Consider the following 25423-nt stretch of genomic DNA (forward strand, 5'->3'; position numbering starts at 1 on the left):
GATAGGCTAACAAGAGTTATACCTTAGAATTTGGGTTGATTTTTCCCCTATGTAATGCAAGTGATTCATAGACACAACTCACCTCTTTATAAAGTAGCACGTGCTTTGTCCATTTCTGCATTAACCTACAGTGTTAAAAGGTAATATTGTCTGGTTCTCCCCACTGGATCTAAGTTTCATAGAAGCACAGACCATATCTAGCATTTTCACAGCTCTATCCCTAATGCGTAATACATTACTTGGCATATAGTTAGGTAGGTGCTCAATAAATTTGTTAAATGAATAAACAGAAGTTGAGATAGGATTGTCATTGTTATTTCCTATTTGGATTTAAGAAAACAAAGCGATCATGAGAGAAACAAATCTCCTGATCAACATGTTTGTTTGTTTGTTTTTGAGACAGAGTCTTGCTCTGTTGCCCGGGCTAGAGTGCCATGGCATCAGCCTAGCTCACAGCAACCTCAAACTCCTGGGCTTAAGCAATCCTACTGCCTTAGACTCCCGAGTAGCTGGGACTACAGGCATGTGCCGCCATGCCTGGCTAATTTTTTTCTATATATATTTTTAGCTGTCCAGATAATTTCTTTCTATTTTTAATAGAGACGGGTCTCGCTCTTGCTCAGGCTGGTCTCGAACTCCTGACTTCGAGCGATCCTCCCACCTCGGCCTCCCAGAGTGCTAGGATTACAGGCATGAGCCACCGCGCCTGGCCTCTGATCAACATGTTATATTTAATAGCAGGGTTACAAATCACTAGGGAAATTCTCTGGAACATTGGTAACAACATACTCTAGTTCTCTACTTTCCTTATATGCATTACATCTAGGGCAAAATTCCTTTCTTACAAATGCTTTCTGTCATTGCAGTTTCCAAATGTATATAAACAGTTGATTTTTGCTTAACAGTATAAATTTAATATGAATTCAGCCCACTCAAAGTCATGATTTACTTTAACATCATAGAGTACAACTTCCTACCCATACTAATAAAGACAATACAGAGCCCAGCAAGTAATTGTGGGGTCATTAGTGAATTACAATTAATCATGTTGTGGATAGTGCAGGTATATTTCAGATCTCCAGAGTTCCCTATTACTCAAGAGCTGGTGATTTGAAACAAGAAAATCTAAACTGTTCAAGTCCCAATAACTTACTTTCTGTATCCATGGGCACACAGCCTTAGATTCTTTATCCGTTAAGTAGTGATGATGATACCTACTTCCTATGGTCATTTTTGAGACTCAGGTAGAATGATTATTTAAACAATCTCAACCAATCATTTGATGGCAGCTCTCATGGGGGATGTTCGTAATACATTCCAAAATCTACTGTAAACCTAATTCTGAATTTTATATTTCTTTCTTACTGATATGGCTAAACCTTGTTATTAATTGCCACTGAGGCCAAGATCATGAATTTAATTCTTTTATAGTCCTTAACTTCATAAAAAGGGAAATCTCTTTCCATTGTCTATGAAAACTGAAGAACTGGTACAACATTGTAGATGGCATACTCCAACCCATCAATGTTTTGGGGAGGACCTCAAAACATGTTCTTTTGATTATCAATTAGTAGCATCTCTTTCATATAAGAAAAGCAGCAAAAATACATATTTACTCAAGAGAAACTATAGGATTGAAATGGATTTACAGTGGCATTAATATCTATAACCACTCGGAGGAGCTGAGCTAGTTTGAGTTCATTTACCAACACCAAAGGATTCACGGATACAGTTGATTCTGTTGTGGAGAGTCACTAAAACAGTTTTAGAATAGATACTTTCATAGGATAGGGATATTAATACCATATCCTTTTGGCCTGCTAACATATGCATTTCAAACAAAAGACTGCACTATAAGAGAACAGACATCTATTAACAAATATTTTAAAATTTTCTTTATTTCAGAACTGCCTTTATATGTACAGACATCATAAAAAAATGCACATACATTGGAGATTTTCCAAGAAACAGGAGCTGGAAATAAAATTTACAGGCAATTAAGAGAACTGAAATTGTCCCAGAGAAGTTCTGAGGATCACAGTTGCTTAAATGTCCTTGATAACTTCTTCAAGTTCTTCCTTTGTGAACATGTGGAAATTCTGGCCAGGCTGTACTGTGGCTAGCTGGAAAGAAAGCAGAGCAGGGTTAATAAGCTGGGCTAAATTACCCTGCCGATGGCCCTAGCATGGTCAGGAGAGGCTGAGCTGGTGATGCAGCTGTTCATTAGGAACTAAGGGATCTGCTGTCCCAAGGATATTCTTTTCAGGCAGTAGGTTCCTAAAATAGCTCTCTGGGTCTAAAATAAAAATGCTTATTGATCAAACTTTCTATTTGAGGTTAACACACCACTAATAGTTAACCAAATGCATGGCATCATTGTTACTTCTTGCAGTTACTTCCACAAGGATCACATAAGCAGTAGCAAAGTATAAGGAGTCAGTACTTTTTCTGTTAAAGAGTCCTTTGGAATTATATTTAAGGCACATTTATACACTTAAAAGTTGAGCTTGTGGTGTGTGACCTCAGATTACTTGGCCACTGTGCCTTATTCCCTCATCTGTAAAATGGGGATAATAATACCTAACTCATAGAGTAGTTGTAAGGATTAAATGTTAATATACGTAAAGTGCTTAGAAGAGTGCCTAGAACATATAATGCACCACATAATTGCTAACTATCATTGTTAGATATTTTCTCTAAAATTGTACATGTAGCAACTTAAAAAAGTTTGTTTTGTCTTTTTAAAAGGACTGGCCATGAAAAGATTCCATTAATATTGGCATAGGAAATCAGTTGTGACTTAAGATATCAGTAATAACCAGCAGTCCAGATAATAATCTATTTATGTGATAAAAACTAGGGTCTGAAGATGGTTAATTTCAAATTTAACTAAAACTACTACGTTTTCCATCATCCTTGCTGATCACATAGTCCCACATTTGGGGACAATACAGAGGAATAGGTGCCACTTCACATTTGCCTCAAAAGCTTTGTGCTTAATTTGTTTTAAATGTCATTTCCTCATTCATATATACATATAAAATATATAATACATATATTTATTATTATTTTGTAGAGACAGGACCTCACATCTCACTCTGTCACCTAGGCTGAAGTGCAATGGTACAATCATAGCTCACCGCAGCCTTGAACTCCTGGACTCAAGTGATCTTCCCACCTCCACCTCTCAAGTAGCTGGGACCACAGGAGTGAACCACCATACCCGGCTAATTTTTTTATTTTTTGTAGAGACAGGGTTTCATCATGTTCAAGCTGGTCTCGAACTCCTGGCCTCAAGCAATCTTCCTGCTCCAGCCTCCCAAAGTGCTATGATTACAGGCATGAGCCACCATGCCCAGCCTTTTAGTTTTAAAATTAAACACAGTAGTGCATTTTAAAAGTAATATTCATTACTGACATTTAATATAATTTGAAAGTTGCCAGACAGAATTAACATAATCCAGTTATATGGTGTTTATTATTCTCTGCCTCACCTATAAGTAAAATTCAGAAAGATTGCTGCACATCTTAAGACATCTGATGATGTCGTCCGTGAATAGACTAAATAAAAATGTGCTCCTCTCAAAGCCTGCAGTCTCCTCTAGATTCTCCCAAAAGACAGGTCCAATTACATGAAATGTCAAAAGACTCCCAAATATATTTGCAAAATATATGTATACAATTTACTCATGTCCATGTAGGTCATGAGTTCTATTCCAAGGGTATTTACAAATATAAATGTGATTAATGCTTCTCTTAAGGTCTAATATCTTTACTTGATGATCAATGACAAGAGGACAGAGAGATAAAACGTCAGGATTTGAACAAAGTACTGCCTTTAGGAACTTACTCATCACTAGATGAGTAAAAATAATCCCTTACATTTGCATACTGATAAATGTATTTACATAATGAATATGAAATATACTTTTCTATTTCTTATCTCACTTTACTTTCAAAAACCCTCTGTGAGGCAGGTAGAGCAGATATTTTCTGTCATGTTTCATCAGTAATAATTACTAAGCAGCTGTGTACTAGTTACAGATGTATTAGGGACTAAGGATCCAAAGATGAGGCGGGCCGGGTGTGGTGGCTCACGCCTGTAATCCTAGCCCTCTGGGAGGCCGAGGTGGGTGGATCGCTCGAGGTCAGGAGTTTGAGACCAGCCTGAGCAAGAGTGAAACCCCGTCTCTACTAAAAATAGAAAGAAATTATCTGGACAACTAACAATATATATAGAAAAAAACTAGCTGGGCATGGTGGCGCATGCCTGTAGTCCCAGCCATTGGGGAGGCTGAGGCAGTAGGATCGCTTAAGCCCAGGAGTTTGAGGTTGCTGTGAGCCAGGCTGACGCCACGGCACTCACTCTAGCCCGGGCAACAAAGTGAGATTCTGTCTCAAAAAAAAAAACAAAGATGAGGAGAGTGTGTCTTATTTACTGAGGGCTCTAGATGCCAAATGCTTTCAGTGTCAGCTAACTGTTATAATAGAGCTAAGCATATGTAAAATAGTGATCTGGGGGATTCCAGGAAGGCTTTAAGGAGAAGCAACCTTTGAGTCGTACATTAAAGCATGGCAAGAATAAGTGGGGGACAGGCAGACTAAATGTGCAACTGTATAGAAGCATGAAACAACATGATGTATTTGCAAAACTGAAAGAAAATTGTGTATGGCTAAAGCAGAGGTTGCACATGGGATATGAGATGAAATAGAGAGGGAGCAGGGGGGTCAGAGCTCAGAGGGAGAGAGTACATTAAAGTGGTTAAAAGTACAGGACCTAAAATCAGACCTGGATTCAAATCCTGACTCCACCCTTTACCAGTTCTGTTATTTTGGGCAAGGTCCTACCCTCTCAAAGGTGCAGTTTGCCCCTCTGTAAAATGGAAATAGGAATATCTATCCTATCCTAGAGTTATTCGAGGATTAAAAGAAATAACTGTTTAGCAAAGTGCCTAACAGATTAAACATACGACTTTAGAAGTAGTGAATTACCATGCCATGAAAAGGAGCTTGGAATTTATCTTGTAGACAGTGGGAGTCAGAAAAGATTTTTTAAGTGGAGAACAATTAAGATTAGGTATGCATTAGAAAATCCACTCTACTAGTATAATAAGGAAAAAATGGACGGAAATGGAAGAGGGCAAGGCTAGAAACAGGAAGAACAGGAGACCTCTGAAAACATATAAGGCAGGAGAAAAATGAGGATCTGAACAAAAAGCTCTGGAAGTAGAGATGGAGAAGAAGCACTGATCTGAGAGTTATTAAAAAGGGGGCAAAGGTACAATTTAGTGAAGGAAAAGGGAAGTCAAAGTCTTCCAGGTTTCTGATATGAATGACAAGTACATTGGGGGTGACATCAACCAGAATTAGAAATATCATAAGAAGAATGATTTTAATTTTAGAATTGTCAAATTCGAGGTGAATGCTTCAGAAAGGTCAAATAATAATTCCAAACAGTGACCATGAAATCTGACAAACAGGAGTTATCTTAGCAAGAAGCAGTCTCATGAAGGTAATAAGAGCTGAAATAAATGGTAGTGACTGAGGAATAAATGAGAGGTGAGGCAGTGAAGATACTGAATACAGAGTCTACTTGGAAGAGACTTAGCAATAAAGGTTAAAAAATAGGATGGATAAATAGCACTCAGCAATAAAATGTAACATAAATGATACAACATAGATGAATCTCAAAAATCATTATGCTGGGTGAAAGTTAGACACAAGAGTACACATTGTACGACTCCATCTATATGAAATTCTAGAACACTAATCTATAGTGACAAAAGATCAGTGGTGGGGGAAGTGACTACAAAGGGGTAGGGGGAACTTTTGGGACGATGGAAATGTTCTATATCTTGATTGTGGTGGCAATACAATGGTTACACATTTGTCACAATTCACCAAACTGTATACTTTAAATAGGTGCATTTTATTGTATGTAAATTATACCTCAACAAAAAGATAGGTAGAACACTAGGTAGAGAGAGGTGTCAATAAAGATGACTTTGCTTTTTTTTTTTAAAGAAAGATGTAAATGGATATTTTCCTTTTCTTAGGGGAAGTGGCTCATAGCAAGGCTGGAGAATGGAGGGGTAAAAGATGTAACAAAGACTTAAAGGAGATGGAGGAGGAAGTGCTTAGAGCAGTGGCTCCCAAATGCCTGTCCTTATTAGACTGACCATCAGAATTACCCAAGGAGCTTGCACATATAGATTTCTGGGCCTCATTTGCAAAGACTCCTATGGATGGACAAGTTTAAAAACCATGTGTTAGAGCATTGATAGAGCAGTTAGCCTTGGACACCCCTTTTAAGAGACAGGGTCCTGCTCTGTCGCCAAGCTGGAGTGCAGTGGCACAATCATAGTTCACTGCAGTCTCAAACTCCTGCACTCAAGTGATCCTCCAGTCTCAGCCTCCTGAGGAGATGAGATTACAGGCATGAACCACCGCATTCAGCACCCCTTTTTTAATGTGAAGAAAACTGTAGTCACAGAGGTTAATGTGGTTAATGCTAGAGCCTGGATGAGACATACCTGATGGTCTTTTCAAAGTAATACTTTAGTGGCACTAAAACTGAATGAACTCGAAAATAACTACATCTTCAGTTGAATCAAACAGGCTTTAGAGCCTTCATTCTGAAATCAACAGAGCTACAGTGAATTCCTTTGAGCTGGCAAAGAGATGGTAGAAATGCCAAGAGCCTGTCTCATTCAGTACCAAAGAAAACAAGTACTAGAAAGGTAATGATAAAATCCCTCCTAAAGGTCAATATGGGAGCATTATTGCATGTGTTGCACCTCATCTTCTCAGAGATTGCCAAGAAGAGGAAGTATTTTCAAATCTGTGTTAAGAAGGTAAAAAAACACCATATTTATGAAGTAACTTTTTCCATTGAGGAACCATGTTAAACACCCCTCTCTCCATTAGTGCTCAAGGAGCAAGCCAATCACCTCCCACTATCCTTACTCAAGCGCCTCTTCTCAGATCCCCCTACCACTCCTAAGGCCAGCCTCCTACTTTAGTATCTAGTTTTGCCCCTTTCACAGCAGACTATGAAACCTGGCTCTACTGATGAGACACTCATCAACAGCACTCTCCATTCTGTCCTTAACTAGTCAATCCCCTACCAGGGATTAATCCAACCATCCATTTTCTCATGAGCATGGCTGACAAATATCCTGATGAGTGCTGACTGATGTAATTACTAATTTATAATTATAGCCTCAGCTGGCCTTTAAAAATTTTTAATTGAAATATAACATACATATATACTATATCTCCAAGGGTAATCTCTATTCTGACTTTTAGAACAATTCATTTTGTTAGTCTAGCCTCAGCTAGTATTTTCATGTGGCCCAGCAATCCTTTCATTCATCCCTGTCTTCTCTTTTCCCTATCCATAATGACCTTTCCAACTATTTCCCATTCTCCTTAATTTCACTGTTTCATTCACTCACCCTCAGCAGATGACCTAATAATCACCAGGGAAACATAAGACATCTCTCCCAATTTATCTCCAAACCTACCTATCTTTACCCATCATTACTTCCTTTCCTCCTATCTCTTAGCATTCAAAATAAGGACGTTCAGAATCTGGTCCATGCCTCTCCAGTCTCACCTGTTGCCACCTCCCCTATCTTATGTACATCCCACACCCCAGCAGTCAGACAAAATCCTCAAAGTTTCCTTTTATGCATATTTTCACATCTTGAGCCTTTGCACATACTGGTCCCTCTTCCTGAAATACCTTTCTGCTCCCTCCTCCAGACATCACCTCTTCCAGGAAGCTTTCCTAATGCCCTAGTCAAAATTTTGTGTTCTCATGGCAATTTGTTTTTACTGCTATTATTAATATAAAGTATATCCTAAGCTCTTATTAATCTGTTATGTCCTCTACATTATACAGTATACTACTTCAATAGGAATTGGATTTTTCCATGTCTATATCCCTGCATCTAGCTATCTGCCATGTAATGGGTACTCAATATAATGCTGAGTGAATTTTACTTTTCAAAACCAACTCCTTCATTTATACCACAGGTTTCCTCTTCTAGAACTTTTCCATCACTATCCTAACCTATCCTTTCATTTTCATTTAACATTTTTCTACCCACTCGTCTCTATCCACTAGTATTTCCAAGACTTTCCCCACCCTTAAAAAGACACAAATCCTTTTCTTTAATGCTGCCTTCTGACTAATCAAACCTTGTGAGAAAACATACTCTTGTTTTCTTCACTTCATCACCTCCCTTTCACTCTTTTACCAATCCTCAGCAATGGGAGTTATGATGTCTGAATAAAAAACAATGAAACAGAAAAATACCTCTATGTTAGTTGCATTCAACTTCTCCTCCATTACTTGTTTAAGGATGATGAGTGAAGACTTGATGGCTTCTTTTAGAGTCATAGACTTGAAACAAAGATGGAGAGAAGATAGGCCATTAATTATACATAATCCCTCCTTCCTTCAGAGATTTCCCTTTATCTCAATGAAGAAATGATTTAGTAAATATTAACATATCAAACATCTTAATTAGTACAGTGCATCACAAGTATCTCCAAAACTCAAGTAAATGGTAAATAAGTAGAGTACACTTATTCAGAGGGGAAAAAAAGCCTTATTTTGAGCCACAACAAAATCACAAGCTTTTTTTTACTAAAAGATTTTTGAAGAAGAAGAAAGGGCTACACTTCTCTAGTGTACATTTGAATTCCTCTTTTAATTTAGAAGCAAGATAAGATGATATTGGCGATATCCTGTTAATAATAATGCCCAAATGATCTATGAAGGCAGTCCAGTGGTTTAGAAAATTTTCTTTCTTTCTTTTTTTTTAGAGACAGGGTCTCACTGTTGCCCAGGCTGTAGTCCAGTAGTATGATCATAGCTCACTTTTGCCTCAAACTCCTGGGCTCAAGCAGGCCTCCCATCTCTGCCACCATGCCTTTTTTTTTTTTTTTGAAACAGGGTCTTGCTATGTTACCTAGGCTGGCCTTGAACTCCTGGCTCAGGTGATCTTCCTGCCTTGGCTTGCCATAGCACTAGGATTATAGGTGTGAGCCACTGTGCCCAGCCAAAAATTCACTCTTTTTTTTTTTTTAAGCCCATTTCTACCTATTATAATTTCCTCCACATGTAAAATCAATACTGTCAGGAGTTGATGTGAGCAGGCATCTGTGTACGAACCACAGGAATGATAAATATGGCACCCTTCAATCATACCAATGAGTTACTCAAAACCAAATCTTCCCATCCCACAAATAAAGTACCAAATGCCTACTTGGTTCAAGAGCTAAACTATGAAGTATAAACTGCTAAGTAAAGCTATGAGGATAGAGGAAAAACATATTGTGGTACATCCATACCATGGTATATTACTCAACAATAAAAATGAACTATTGATACAACATGAATGGATCTCAAAAACAGTATGTTAAAAACAAAAAAAAATACAAATTGTATAATTCCTTTTATAAAAAAGCACAAGAACAGACAAAACTAATGTATAGTGGTAAACATGGTGGCAAGGAAGGGGGAGAAATTGGAATGTGGATGAACATTTTTTGGAGGGTGATGGAAAGGTTCTATATCTTCTTGTGGTTCAAAGGGTATATACAATTGCCAAAACTCATAGAACTGAACTCTTTAAAGTCTGTACATTTTATTATATGTAAATTATACCTTGATTTTTAAAATAATAAAAGTTGTGAGAATGTTTAATTACCTTGTGGTAAACTTCTTGCAAGGAGCTCTGGGCACCCTCTGAAGCAGAGCCGATTGCTCGAGCATCACACTGTACAAAGGTCCCAGAAGGGTCCATATGAAACCTGTAAAACCCCCCAAAAGAAGAGGATTAAAATGTTTAAGAGTGAGGCCGGGCGCGGTGGCTCACGCCTGTAATCCTAGCTCTGGGAGGCCGAGGCGGGTGGATCGCTCGAGGTCAGGAGTTCGAGACCAGCCTGAGCAAGAGTGAGACCCCGTCTCTACTAAAAATAGAAAGAAATTATCTGGCCAACTAAAAAATATATATACAAAAAAATTAGCTGGGCATGGTGGCTCATGCCTGTAGTCCCAGCTACTAGGGAGGCTGAGGCAGTAGGATCGCTTAAGCCCAGGAGTTTGAGGTTGCTGTGAGCTAGGCTGATGCCACGGCACTCACTCTAGCCCGGGCAACAAAGTGACACTCTGTCTCAAAAAAAAAAAAAAAAAAAAAAAATGTTTAAGAGTGGTAGCACTTTATGTAACAAACATCTCACTAAAGAAAAGTATAAATGGTTAACCCCACCACTAAAATACTGAGGCACAGACCCAAAAGATGTTCTATCTGGAGAAACCAGTTATTTTAAAAAGTGTTTAAGAAAATTAGTAATTTCCTCAGGGATTAAGAAGAAAAGTACAGTATATATAAATACGGCACTTGTGTATGCCTATCTTAGTAATATTTTGAGGATGAAGATCAGATCAACAATCCAGAGCAAAGCTCTAAAACATACCCTACCTATAGTAACAAAGTTATTTCTAATTCTTTCTAGAATTAGCACTGATTCCAATAGGAATCTTTATGGAATCCCCAAATTTGTTTGTATAAACAGCATGAATCACTGCATTTTAGAGTTAGAAGCCTTTCTTTTTTTTACAACTCTACAATAATCTTCTCAGTTGATTTAAATTACCAATCCTTACCCCAAATTAAAATACCCCACCACCACCACCAAAAGCAGGGAAAAAACCCTGCAAAGTGGTACTTACAGCTGGGGTCCTTTCTCATCAACTCCTCCAAATAACAGTGCTACTCCAAAGGGACGAGACTAGAACCAAAAAGAAGTATTAAGATAAGTGGCTATGAAGTAAGGGAGGTAAGAGGAGCTAGGAAAGTTATGTGCAGAGGATAAACGTCCTAAGTTCCATAGGACAGTAAGAAAACTTGACACAAGCATCACACTCACCATGGCACCTGGATCTGCATCTTCTTCTCCAAACTGCAGAGCCAGATTGGACACAGCTTGGGTCACACTCTCCACTGTCATTGTTTCATTGTAGGTGAACCAATGGTTCTAGAAGAAGAGCAAGAATGATACACCTTCTAATAAGAAGGGCCTTAAAGCAGCCCACCGTCTCATACACACATCCCTTTGAAATGTGGTTGGAAACTGAAGGCTCAAGTGTGTTTTTCTTAATTCACACTAGACATGAGTACTTGGGACTGCATGAGAGGAACAGAAATAGCTCTGGAAATAAACATCAAAAGGACTTTAAGCAATGACAGACTAGAGGATTACTCCCCTCAAAGCACCAAGTTTATTCTTTTCACAAAGTAAATGCTGATAGCCAAGTGCTACCTTCCTTCAAAGTCCCTATCTTACTCTGTTGGTGTTTAAGTTAAATGACTTGTTCTTTCTTAAGTACTGACAGCAAACTTGCAAACAAGTGCAAAAAATTTTACCATGAGATATTTTTTTCTTACTAGTTTCTTACTACTCTCCAGGCAGCAGGTACTCAGTTAAAAAAAAAAAAAGAAAGAAAAAGAAAAATCAGCATTCCTGACCAGTATTTGTCACCTGGTACAAATCATTACTCACCAGAGGAGAGCTGTTACTTGCAAGCCTGGCAGCAAAGGCAGTTGGGGGGAGAATGTCCTTTAACTATGTCCACCTCCTGCCATGGTGCTCCCACAGAAAGTCAATTAGGAAACAGAATGCAGTGTAATGCATGCTTTATATAAGGCAAATCCAAAAGAAGCAAGAGACTGTCAGCACTATTGACCAGAGCTTCCTTAAAGCTGCAGTGGTTGGACAGCTAAACTCCAAGATCCAGAAAGTTATAACTGGGAATTCTACCCAAAATCACTCCCAAGAGCCACATCTCATATTGACAAAGGTACCTAAATATAACCCAGGAAACTATATCAAGACTAAACAAGGAACTCAAGCATCATGGTAAAGAGGAGATGATGCCAACTTTACCTGTGTCTCCACTCTGGCTTTATCAATTAAAGTCTTAGCATCAGCAATTAGCCCACTCATGGCACAACCTGCAATGTAAAAGCAACAGTGACCCAGTGGCCAGATCCTTGTAGAACTCTTTCATCCACTCAGGAAATCCTGAAATTCTGGAATGGAACTTTGGCAGCCATTCAGCAATCCCATAGCATTATACCCAATAGGTTAGATGGGAAATGATCTACGCTGAACCCAAGTATCATGATGTTACAAACAAAAAACCATCCACAATGACAGAGAAGTCCAGATAATAAGACTGAATACAGAGGAAAGCAGCTAACCAAACATGAAATTCCACATATTACATCCCTAAACATGCCTTTAGCACTCTTTGTAGACCATGATACATTTTTGAATTAAGCAAACACTAATGCCTCAACCTAAGAAATAAGGAAAAGAAAACCATCTCACTGTGGGCTACAGGGGAAGACCCTAGAATAAAAGCAAAAGCCTTTTTACCTTCCTGTCCCAAACACAAACCAACTAGTTACATTAAAGAGGAAGTTTGCAAGATTATGGCTCTGTTATTTTATATGCCATGACGCAAATCTAAATCTCCAGCCTAGGTTTCTCTCCCAAGTTTCAGACTTTATAAAGCCAAATGACCCCTTTGATGTATCCACATGGATATACCACACACTCATCTTATTTCCCTTCTAGACTCCCATCTTCTTCTTTAGCCTTCACAACCAATCAGATCCCAACTTCTGTCAATCTCTATCTGATTAACCTGTCTGGCATTAGTCTCTATTCTCTGTCCATTGCCTTAGTTTGTCTGGACTATTACAAAAGTTTCCTAACTGGTCTCCCTGCCTACAGTCTCAGCCCCCTTCAGTCTACCTTTAGCACTGTTACCAGACTTTCTAAAATTCTCATGTGATCATATTACCTCATTGCTTAAAACCTTTCCCATGCATGGCTCAAGTTCAAGCTGTTTAACATGGTATTAATAAAAAAAGGACTTCTACTCTCTGACACCAGACTCATCTCTTGCCATAGTTCACCTCCTAGTCATATTAAACTGCTTGTGCCACGGTATTTTATATTTCACATCATAGCTTCAGTCATCTCTATTCCCTCTGACTAGGATGCTCTCTCCTTGCGATACCCAGACACTTGTTCGCCTGGTAAACACTTCTTTATCTTTAAGAATTAAACTTAGCTCAAGTATCACCTTCATGGAATCCTTTTCTGAAAGCCCACCACTGACCCCAGGCAAAACTAATTATTTCCTCCTTTGAACCCCTACTGAGCACACATACTAGCAGTCTTTCTTAATACCTAGATCACTTAATTGTGTGTACTCATTTACATGTTCACCACCATCATTAGACTGTATGCTCCTAGAAAACAAGGACCATGCTCTATTGCTCTGTATCCCTGGGTCTAGTGTAATGTCTGGCACATGGTAGGTTCTCAATTTGTTGAATGAAGGGACATTGACACACCTCCAAATGACAGGTGGCTTGAGGTAAAGTAGATACAATATTCTACTCTTAAAAGACTAAATTTCAGTTTCTACATCTATAAAAGAGATAATACCAAGCTCCCAGAGTCACCATGGCATTTGGTTCTGATGCCTTCAAGCAATTAATTATTTTACCAATGTTTCACTAATTAGGTTAAGAAAATTCGGATAACCGTGCTATAGAGAAATAGAACTACTCACCCTGTAAGGCTACAATGATGTTAGAAGCCAAGGCAGGGGAATTATAATAAAGACCAAAAAAAGGGGGAGATGAGGGGGCAAGGAATAAAAAGATAAATCTAAAAACAGAAAAAAACGACTAATCTGTTATAACTCTCTGAAGCTTAGTCACTCTGAAGATCCTTGAGACTTCCTCTTTTCTCCACAGACAGCCTACCTTCCCACACATGATCCTCTGCTCCTGGTGGCCTCCTACCAGGCCTAACATTAAGACCCAGCCATCATAGTGCGCTGGCCTATGATTCAACCTTTACATATTTCAACAATTATCACATTTGCCAAGTCTAAATCTGAGGGAGAAAGGAACTTCTGGGAGTAGGTTAAACATAAATGAGTCCTGCAACTGTCCTGATCCTAAAGTCATGCGTCTGGCCTACTGCCTGGAAAACAATAGCTAACGAGGGGATAAGGTGTTCATCTCATGAACCTCCCTTAGAATAGCACAGAGGACTAATTAACCCAGGCCAGACCCTACTGAACAGCTTTCTTTTACTCCTTACCTATGTGAGCATCGATCTCTACAATTTTCTCAATGCTGCTGGGCTCCATGAGTGGGGAGGTAATTCTCTTCTCCACAGCTAGACACACACCCTCTGATGTCTGGATCCCAATGGCTGTAGAACCAAGCTAAAGAGAAACATGTTATGACTACCATGTATAGGTCAAAAAACATACTCACCAGATTATCTCACTGTATATCTTCATAAGATAAAAGCTTTAATTGGCCGTATCTAATATGCAGAGAGAACAAGGAGCACCTTAATAATATACTGTTCCTGTCAACAGCAATAACATTGATTTATAGAATTTTGTGCTTCTATAAGAGCAAGTTCAATAGTCTTGAAAACATCTGAAAAATCCACTCTCTAATGCCAATATTTGGAGGAAGGGAGGATTCTAAAGTTCTAAACATAGTGGGCAAGAAAGGAATAAAACTAATGTTTTTTTCTGGACCTGGTCTCTTTTCACCTCTGTCATCTATCTTGGTCTGTCCCAAAAAGCGGTATTTCCCAAACAAGGAAGGGAGAGAACGGGGGGGGGGGGGGGGGGGGGGGGGGGGGGGAGGCAGGGGAGGGAGGAGGGAAGGAAGTGGAGGGAGGGAGGGAGGGAAAGGGAGAGGAAAGGAGGGAGGGGAAAGAAAAAGAAACACCTCCCCATCACCACCAACAACATAAAAATTTAATCATTCAAGATCACTAGAAGTCAACAATATAGCTAAATTCATCTCTTCATCTCCATTCCAACATCCCAGTCATCTACCTCTCTATGCCTCAGTTTCCTCCAAAACAACGATAACGATAACAATACCTACATTGAGAAAGATAAACACATTAACACATAAAATGTTTAAAATGGGGCCTACCACATAATACATGAACAAATGTTATTCTTGTTAAGGTCTAGATTACTTCCATAGCTCTCCCTATCTTTGATATCTTTCTTCCAATGTATCTTTCATGCTCCAAAGAATTCCATAGATCTTTTGCTTAACATGTCTAAAGACTGAATGATCATATCTCACACATTATTTTTCAAATGTATAAAGTTGAAACTTTATTTAGAAATGTTATTAAATGTATATCAGCTTTTTGTCAGGTATTTTTTAATCAACAGATACATGCATAACTATAGGAGACGAACTGTTGAAAAAAAATTTTTTTTTTTTTTTTTTGAGACAGAGTCTCACTTTGTTGCCCGGGCTAGAGTGAGTGCCGTGGCGTCAGCCTAGCTCACAGCAACCTCAAACTTCCTGGGCTTAAGCAATCCTACTGCCTTAGCCTCCCAAGTAGCTGGGACTACAGGCATGTACCACCATGCCCGGCTAATTTTTTCTATATATTTTTAGTTGTCCAGATAATTTCTTTCTATTTTTAGTAGAGACAGGGTCTCGCTCAGGCTGGTCTCAAACTCCTGACCTCGAGCGATCCACCCGCCTCGGCCTCCCAGAGTGCTAGGATTACAGGCGTGAGCCACCACGCCCGGCCTGTTGAAAAATTTTATGTAAAAAATAACTGCTAATACTTCTAATTAAAGGTGCAGACTGAATACATACATTAGCTCTACTCCTTCCTCAGGTCTGTTAATACAAAATTAAAGGGCTTTAAAAAAAAAAAAAGGCTTAATTCTACTAAAACAAAGAGAATGGGAGAAGATACAGCAACAAAATTTTGAAGCAAGAAAGAAGACGGGTTAATGATAATTTACTTAAGCAGACTCGAGAAAATCAAATCCTAAACCAGTACTAAAAAAGGTCAAGAAACAACCTGGGCCAGGCATGGTGACTCACGCCTGTAATCCTAGCACATTGGGAGGCCAAAGTGGGAGGATCACTTGAGGTCAGGAGTTAGAGACCAGCCTGGACAACATAAGGAGACCCTGTGTCTACAAAAAAAAAAAAAAAATTTAAAAATTAGCTAGGTGTAGTGGCGCATGCCTGTAGTCCCAGCTACTTGGGAAGCTGAGGTGGGAAGATCACTTGAGTCCAGGAATTCAAGGCTGTGCCACCGCACTGCAATATGCGTGACAGAGTAAGACCATGTCTCTAAGAAACAAAAACAAAAAAGACAACCTGATTTGTATAACAGGCCCCCCAAAAAAGAAATGGTGGCAACAAGGACCTTTGGAAATGGAAATGAAGGAGAAGCTAAAAATGGCAAGGTATTTCAACATCTGCTTAAAAAACAGATTCTCTGATGCCCTCCCCTATGCTGTAATGCTAGATGACTGCCCTCATCCCCACTCCTGCAGAAGATTCTGGGTTTAATCTCTGGAGAAAGTAAAAAATAGGGTCTCTGGATTGGGGGACACCAAGCACAGTCTAAGGGAGGCATACTATACTGAAAACTGGGGAATTAAGTAAAAATTTACAAACCTAATGTTAAAAACCCCAGTCTTCTTTCTCCACTCAGTTCTGAGAAGTCAAAAACCAGAAACACCCTCTTGGAAAGAAATGGGAAGAGGCAGTTTTCTCTAGAGTGGTGGTTTTCAAACTTTTTGACCAAAATTCACACTAAGAAATACATTTGATATCATGACCAAAATGCACAGATATAAATACATACCATGAAAAAAATACTTACCAATACTATGGCAAGGCATTATGATATCTACTGCTCTATTCCACTTAAAAAAGAAATGTTCCTCATGGCCACTAACTTGATTCCAATATCCACTAACAGGTCTAGACTTACAGATTGAAAAACACAGCTCTAAAGAATCTGACCAGATCAAAAGGAAAAAAATTTAAAGAAAAGTTAGAAAAAAAATTCTTGGAAAAAAATAAATATTTCATCCATAAAACAAGAACAGAATGCTAGGAAAAAAACAAGAGCTTGGAAATTAAAAAGTTTCTATAAACTATTGGAAATGGGTTCATATCAAACTGAGGAAATAAATTAAAAAAGACAACAACATGGAATCAAACACAAGGGGGAGTTCAAGGGAATACCTAGAATGACACTGACAGAAAATTTTAAGTCTATAGCTGTGCAGCAGGCCCAGATAACAACCAGTCCAGACTGGAGTAGGTCAGAAAGCTCCAAGGTTTCTTTAAGAATCCTTAACAGGTACTTAATATGCCTGAATGTTTTGAGAGGATACACATAACTTTGAAAGACTTTGGAATGAATTAGTTATGTAACTTAAAACTTAAGCAAATTTTTTAAAAAAAGAAGAATCAACTCAGAAAAACAACATTGTGCAGAAACAAAAATAATCATACAACACAAAATGGCTCAGCTGTGAATAGTGTTTATAGCCATACTAATGTAATTGTTGACTAATGATCTAACAAAATTATGATACATATCACATTAACTGCCATGTGAGTTGTATTTAACTCACGATAGTTTTGAGCCTGAGGCTTCACAAAGCATATGTAACTCACACTCTTTATCTTGGGAGCTACATGGTGCACAGGCAACTTACACTGCCATGCTGTAGCATACATGTTATGTGACGGGTAGCTCCCTGGGCACCCCTGCGGTTGGTTTGTGAAAATCTTACTTGTTGATGTTCTTTCTTATTGTTACAATTAATGTTGACAATTCAATTCTAAAAACATGGACTAAATGAATAGAAATCAATGACAAATTTTTCATTAAATTGGAAAGGATTACATTGTTTTTGAAGTTTTTATTCAATTTTTGTAATAAAACACCATGGCCCCAAGGAAAAATTTTTTTCTACTGTGGCAGTCAATGTGATATTATATATTGAGAGGAATGCCCTACCTCTACCCCACTAGGCAACTGTGTGTGGTGGGGGTTAGGAGCATGGAGCAGAAATCTTCATCGTCCATAATGAAAAGTCCATGGATAATGCCTAACAAAAAAGTAAGTCTGTGTTCTAGAGATATGGAGGTACATCCCTAGAACATTCTCAGCTAAAAGAATTTAAAGTGTTACCCCTGAAAAGCTGAAAATATTAATAGATGGGACAGGCCCAGGAATTGCTGTTTTTGTTACAAAGTTTACAGAACTATTTTATCTTTTTTTTTTTTTTTGTAAGAGACAGGATCTTGCTCTGTGTCACCCAGGCTGGAGTGGGATGGCACAATCGTAGCTCACTTTAGCCTTGAACTCCTGGACTCAAGTAATCCTCCTGCTTCAGCTACCCAAGTAGCTGGAACTACAGACATGTGCTACCATGCCTGGCTAACTTTTTTTGTTAATTTTAATTTTTGTAGAGATGGGGTCTCACTATGTTGCCCAGGCTGGTATCAAACTCCTGGCCTCAAATAATCCTCCCACCTTGGCCTCCCAAAGTGCTGAGATTACAGATGTATTTTACCTTTGACTCTAAAACTACATCCATGTATACCTTAAAAATTAAATAGTCAAAAACCACTGCCAGAAAATTTACTGAGCACTTAGTTGTTCTTTAATTGTTTTTTGTACAGTATACTGATCTTGAATCCCCAATTGAACAGGATAGGACAGAATTCATATTTACTTTTTAAGTTTATCTAGAAGAGTGGTTCTCAATGGGGGATGGTTTTGTCCCCTATGGGACACTGGCAAAGTACAAAGATATTTTTAGTCGTCACAACTAGAAAAGTAAGTGCTACTGGCATCTAATGGGTAATGGCCAGGAATATTGCTAAATATCCTACAATGCAGAGGATAGGCCCCCACAACAGAAAATTATTTAGTCCAAAATGTCAATAGTCCCTGGGACTATAATTACTATGTGGAGGAAGTGCTCTCATAGCACAAGAATAAATTCTCAGCCTATTCAATATGGCCTCTAACTTAAATAACTTCCTAGGTTTCTAATCTAAAAAAGGGTCACTATTTTGAGAAAGGCTATTTAATAAAATGTATCAAAATTCAAGATGTTCTTTTTATATTTACATTTTCCTTCAGATATTTCAATATTATAATTCTGCCTAAATTTCTCCCTCCACCCCACTTGGTGGAGATTGGGTAGAGACAAAAAAGAAGAGAGGGAACTTTTTAAACTAGCTCTACATGTATTTCTTGAATATAACTCATTAGCATAGTAACCAAGATCTAGATGCTCAAATAACAATTTTGACATTATCACAAATTTCCATTCCCTCTCCCCAGAAACCTACTCCAAAAGCGTTTTCTTCTACCTCTGCTGGCTATGTCTTACCCATGCCATTCATATGGTAGCTCCAAGTGATAATTTCTACCGTCAGCCATTTTTAGTCATTCTCCAGTTCCTTTCATACTACTAAAGCCTTATAGTTATCAAATTGCTTTCTCATTGGCCACTCATAAGTTGCCAAGGCAACTAGCAAGTTGTTTCAACTCCAAAGTGCCTGAATTTTCACATGTCATATCCATTAAGGGCTACATCACTATCTCTAACCTAGCCCAATCTCAGACTACAGAGATATAAGATACCACACCTCAATTACCAGTAGACAATCTGGAAATTACTAGCTGTAAGGAGCTTAAAAGCAGGAACCAAAAATCTGAGCATTACTCTTAATCCTGCATGCCTGGACAGAACTCTTGTTTAGCTAAAGCTCAAAATAAATGCTATAGCTTGAAATTCTGATAGTCCAGCATTTCACAGTAATGTATGTTTTCAATACAGGGCAAAGATTATCAGATATAAAAATAGGCACTTGTAGCTGGCCGATCATTTTCTGTCCCACTATCACAATGCTTCCACTTTCACTTCTGTCTTCAACTAATCAGAATCTCTTTTCCTCTTTTGCAGATTCTTATACACCCATTTTCCCTAAAGGCACTCTTTCTACACGAGGTAACTTAAGAGAGAAACACAACAGATCTCTTCAATTATGTGAGGAACTGTCTTATAGAAGAGGTTTAAACATTCTATGTGGTTCAAGAGCAAAATCAGGGCCAACTGAAGGAAACTTCAGGAAGCTAGACTTTTGACTCAATACAAGGATAAATTTCCAAAATCACCATGAACTGTTTCAAATAGAATGAGCTATCTTGTGAGAAAATATTATCACTAGAACTATACAAAGAGAGATTATTCAAAGAGGCTGTTTGGGGATAAAGAGGTGATTCAAGCAGAGTGAAGAACTGAACTAGATCATTGATTCTCAACTCTTGTCAGACATTAAAATAACTGAGGCCTGACACCTGGGCCTAACCCCAGACAACCTAAATCAGAATTTCTAGGGTGGGGCTTAGACATCTTTTTTGTTTCTTTCTTTTAAGCATTCCCAGTGATTCCTTTCAACACTAGATTTAAAGATTTTAGATATCCATGTTTCCTTCATCTTTGTTTTTCTCTCAGGTTCTTCTTAAACATCCATCAACCAAAAAACTATTTAGATTACCCATAATCCAACAAATATAGTTTCCACATGATAACTAACTTTAGGTATAGATAGTTTACTTTCTAGTTTTTGGAATACTGGTTTGAACTACTCGATTTTATGTTACCAAATTACAGGATACATCTTTTATTCATTCCCTAAAATTCACAACTTTACCAACAAGAATACAGAGACGGTCAGTTACATGATTTGCTCAAGAATATAAAATAACAGAAAATAATGCAGGTGCTAACTTTGGACTTCTACACCCCTCTTTATAGCCAAGAGGATTATAAACACAAACATGTCCCCACCCTACTTAGAAAAAGCTACTTACATAATTATGAAGTAGGAACTGTCTTACGGAAGAGGTTTAAATATTAAAAAAACTACTATGAAGTAGTTACCTGCTCAAAAAGCTTTAAAACAGATGTCAGCAATAGGATTGAAATTGTTATAAAAATCATTAATAACTGTAGCTGTGTTGACCGACAGGAAAAAAAAACAGTTAATATTGGTGGACTAAAGGGATATGAGAACATTTTCTAGAGGAATAGTTTAAAACACATTTACTTCTAATGTTCTGCCAGCAAAGTGTAAGGTTGCCATGAAACTTCCAAAACTATGCTACTTGCTATACTATACCTTGATCGCCTCAATGGCATATTCCACTTGAAATAATCTTCCTTCAGGAGAAAAAGTATTCACGCCCCTATAATTTAAAAAAAAATTATTAAAAATTTTTAGGAAAACTAGTCATATAGACACTGAACTCAAGTTCCTTGACAACTAGGTCAGATGGCTATAGGATATATATGTTATCAATATTCTCTATGTTACCCACAACACTCGGTAGCTATTTTTTTTGTGTGTGCAATAACCATTTCTCAAGGGAATGAAACTTATATGTAGAACCCTTCTGTCCCACTCCCAGAGTCTTCCCAAACTCATCAAATGAGAGCAGGTGACTTTTCTGCTTCAATCCTGAATCAACCTGGATTAATCCTGAATCAACAAGTCCTTTAGTAAGTTCGTGACCCCAAACTACCAAGCAATTCTCAAGAAAAGTTTCGTTTTTCCTTATCCTCTTCCCGTTATGTGCATTTGAGGATAACATCTTAATTTTCAGTGAAAATCACAGGGACATTTCTCTAGTTATTTGTATGATTTAGTATTATTATCGTAATAATAAATTGAGAGTTCCTAAAGCCTAACCTAGTTCATTCACTCAATAGATACTTAACACCAATTACAAGCCAGACTGCTTTTCTACCTAAAACACTTCCCCGCCTTTCCTTGCTCCAGTGTGTTGGAAATCCCTATACAGAAGTGGCACCAGTCATGGTCTTAGCTATAAAAGTTTTGACAGCATACAATGGACGCTTTAAAGTATCTGAACAAATGAATGAAAATAGTCATAATCCTTGGTTTATGGAATCTGGATTTTATAACAGGTAATATGATATATAATACAGTGTTTTCAAATTTGTTTTACCAAAAACTTTTTTATAAGAAATTTTATATAGAACCCCCAAATATAAACAATAATAATAAAAGCTAACATTTACTGAGCACTTATTATATACCTGGACTTTAAATGATATAACTCAATCCTCAAAATGATCCTAAGAAGTAGTATTCTAGAGCAAATACTATTTTGCAGATGAAGGAGTTGAGACACAAAGAGGTTAAGTGAGAGACATATAAGTGACAGAGCTGGAATTAGAATTTAGACAATCTGACTATAGAGACCAAGCTCTCAACTATTCCACTATATCACCTCTGGGAATTATCTTGGCTAAATCAGAGATGTAGAGAAAATCCTACCATCCCAGTGCCCAGATTTGCTCCTGAGGGAATATCCCTGAGGCCACTTAAAAGGAAGTTTAGGGCTCTAAATAACAGTTTAAAAATCACTGAAACAAAAGTTTAAAGTCAGAAGATCTGGGATTGAGTTCTAGCCCTACCACTTATTGCTTTAATTTCCTCAGATGAAAAAATATAATATTTGTCCTGCCTCTGTCACAAGACAATTGAGTACTGAATTGCACAGAGTATGAAAGAACTGGCCAGGCATGGTGGCTCACACCTGTAATCCCAGTACTTTGGGAAACTGAGGCGGGAAGATCACTGGGCAACAAAGTGAGAACCCCCGTCTCTATTATTAAAAAAAACAAAGTACTTTGTAAACTGTAAAGCACTATGTGATTATAGTATTTTTTCACCTTAGTTTAGAAACTTCATCCAATGAGGTATTACTGTGTCCTCCTCCATATGGGCTCTACGCGCTTCTCAAACTTTACCATCTCCCTGGGTTATTTCATCTATGGCAAGCATGAACTATTTCCAAATCTCTATAACCAGTATGAACTCTTTTCTAATTAATCTAAATGCCTGCTGAACATTTCCACTTGCATATCCCATTAGCACCAAAACTCAACACTTTCCAATCTGAAATATTATCTCTTTAAATCCAGCCACCCTGCAAAATCAGCTTCATCTGCCATTCCTACTTCAGTTTTATTTTAAAACACCTCCAATCTCCTAGTTACCCAAGCTAGAAAGTTATGAGAGAATAACTCATTCCTCATCTTCTCCTACATCCAACCATATGCCAAGGCATATCAGTTAATATCTATAGCATATATCTATATCATATCATATCAGTTAATATCTACTCCTACTCTACTACAGTAGATATGTTGCAACATATCACTCTTCCTTCCATTCTCAATGCCCTCATTATCTTTCACCTAACTATTGCAAAAGCCTCCTAACCAGTGTTGACTAGCTCTTGCTTCTAATCCAGGCAAGTAATCTCTATAAAACACAATTATAATTACATAACTTCTTAATATGAAAATTAAAGGCATGCGACTACCTACAGAATAAGACCCAAACTCCTTTACTTTGTATTAAAAACGGTCCAATATCTAGCCCCATCCTGTTTCTCCCATATCTCCTCTATTCCCATACATATATCATATGTGCCAGACTGGACTTTTCCCAAACATGCATTGTGCTTTTGCACTGCCCCAACTTTGGTCATCCTATATTCTCTGACTCAAAACTACTGATTGTCACTGTCTTTATTAAAATCCTACTCTTTCTCAAGATTCAGTTTAAATATCAGCTACTCTGTGAAGTTTTTTATGATCCTCTAATATTGACTGCAATCTCTCATCAAAACTTCCTTAGCATTGATTTGAATTGCTCTAATGGCATTAATACATTTCTGATTCATACCACAGCTACTTCTGTAAACAGTTCTTTAAAAGACAGTCTCCTATATGAAAGCAAGGATCTTGATTTTGTCCAACGCTGCATGACAACCACCTAGAATACTGCCTTGTATACAGCAAGCACTCCAGTACATTAGCTAAGCGAGCAAGAAAGGGCTGTGGGAGGCGGAGGCAGGAAGATCAATTGAGCCCAGGAGTTTGACACCAGCTTGGGCAACACAGCAAGACCCTGTCTCTACAAAAAGATTTTTAAAAAAAAATTAGCTGGGCATTGTGGCACACGCCTGTAGTCCCAGCTACTTGGGAGGCTGAGGCAGGAGGATCGCTTAAGCCCAAGAGTTTGAGGCTGCAGTGAGTTATGATGATGCCACTGTACTCTAGCCTGGGCAAAAAAGTGAGACCCTATCTCAAAAGAAAAGAAAAGAAAAAAATGAAAGGGCTACATTTTAGGCATTGGGAAAATACAAAAATGAGTAACAAAGCAAACAATACATATACTAAGTAAATGATCACAAAATTTAATAAAGCCTTTCTGATAAGGATAATAATTTCCATTGTACACAACCAATTCAGAATATCTCCCCAAGATGATTCTGTTCAATGCTTTGGAAGCTAAATATTGACTAACAAAGTCATAGGACAGTAGAAAAAGATGTCAGTTTTAAGACTTCACATACATCTTCTATGAGTCAGTAAAAAGATGAAAAAGTGGTAATTCCAGGTGATAAAACTTTGACAGGGTCAACATATACTTGACAAGAAATGCAGCTTCTCAGGCCACTTAGTACAAAGAAAACGTCTGTCTTTCCTGGCTTTTTTAAAAAAATAAAACAATAGCTATGTGAAAACTTAAATGATAAAAACAGAAACTGAAAGTAAAAATGTCCGCAGCATAAATATGCACAATTTAATAATGTTAGCATTTACAAGCCCTGAAAGTTTAACTTGCTTTAAGCTTTTTTAAAAAAGTCAGAAAAACCTAGGTCAAGTGGAATCAGCATGATGAGAAATCGCTTGAAAACCATTCTAAATTCCGGTTCCTATAAAATCAGACTCCAGACAATATATCTGGGCATAGCTGAGAATGTCTTAGCGCTATCGAAGAAACTATACACTACAGCATGCCCTACTATAAACTAAATAGTCTCAGTTGCATTGTCTTCCAGGCACCATGTTTAATTTCTTTTAAAAGGCAGTCAAACTAGGCACCGAAAGATGAACGGGGGAAGGGCTGACCTCTGGCCTTCTGCAGATTCAAGGTAGGAGTCCCAGCCCCTCAAGCCTTCCTCCCTGAGCACAAACTAGAGTTTCTCGCTTCCGCACCAAGTTAGGACCCTGCGGTGACTCAGCGGTAGGACAAGTGCGGCCGACGTGCACAAATCTAGTTTGGGGAATCACGGCGGGAGCCTGAAGAGGGCAAGAGATCCCCAGGCCCGGCCAGACTTGGGTTCCCGGGGCGCCCCATGACACGGCAGAACCCTGGCGGGGGAGCGGCCCTGGGCCTGCCCACCCATAATCCCGAACCGGCTTCCCCCAGCCGCACAGACCTGTCGTACTCAGACCGGGTGAGAAACATGGCGAGGGCAGGAGGAGGCGGCAGCGGCTACGCGGGGATTCTGAGGACCAACGCGACTCCACCAGCACCCAAGTCACCCACACCGCCACAGAACCAAGGGCCCTGCTCCCAACTGCGCGTGCGCCCCGGAC

General features: G+C 38.4%; 1 protein-coding gene across 1 annotated transcript; it reads right to left on the bottom strand.

Moving 5' to 3' along the window:
• Positions 1 to 1880: 1880 nt before the first annotated feature.
• PSMA5 (proteasome 20S subunit alpha 5) lies at positions 1881 to 25423 on the bottom strand. The gene is made up of 9 exons (XM_045546718.1): positions 25264 to 25423; positions 21120 to 21186; positions 14206 to 14332; positions 11962 to 12029; positions 10945 to 11052; positions 10748 to 10806; positions 9723 to 9825; positions 8324 to 8410; positions 1881 to 2123 (listed from the first exon to the last, which is right to left on the bottom strand). The coding sequence occupies exons 1-9, from the start codon at positions 25290 to 25292 to the stop codon at positions 2046 to 2048; spliced, it is 726 nt and encodes a 241-aa protein (XP_045402674.1). The 5' UTR covers positions 25293 to 25423; the 3' UTR covers positions 1881 to 2045.

Source organism: Lemur catta, chromosome 3 (genome assembly GCF_020740605.2).
Source record: "Lemur catta isolate mLemCat1 chromosome 3, mLemCat1.pri, whole genome shotgun sequence".
NCBI lineage: Eukaryota > Metazoa > Chordata > Mammalia > Primates > Lemuridae > Lemur > Lemur catta.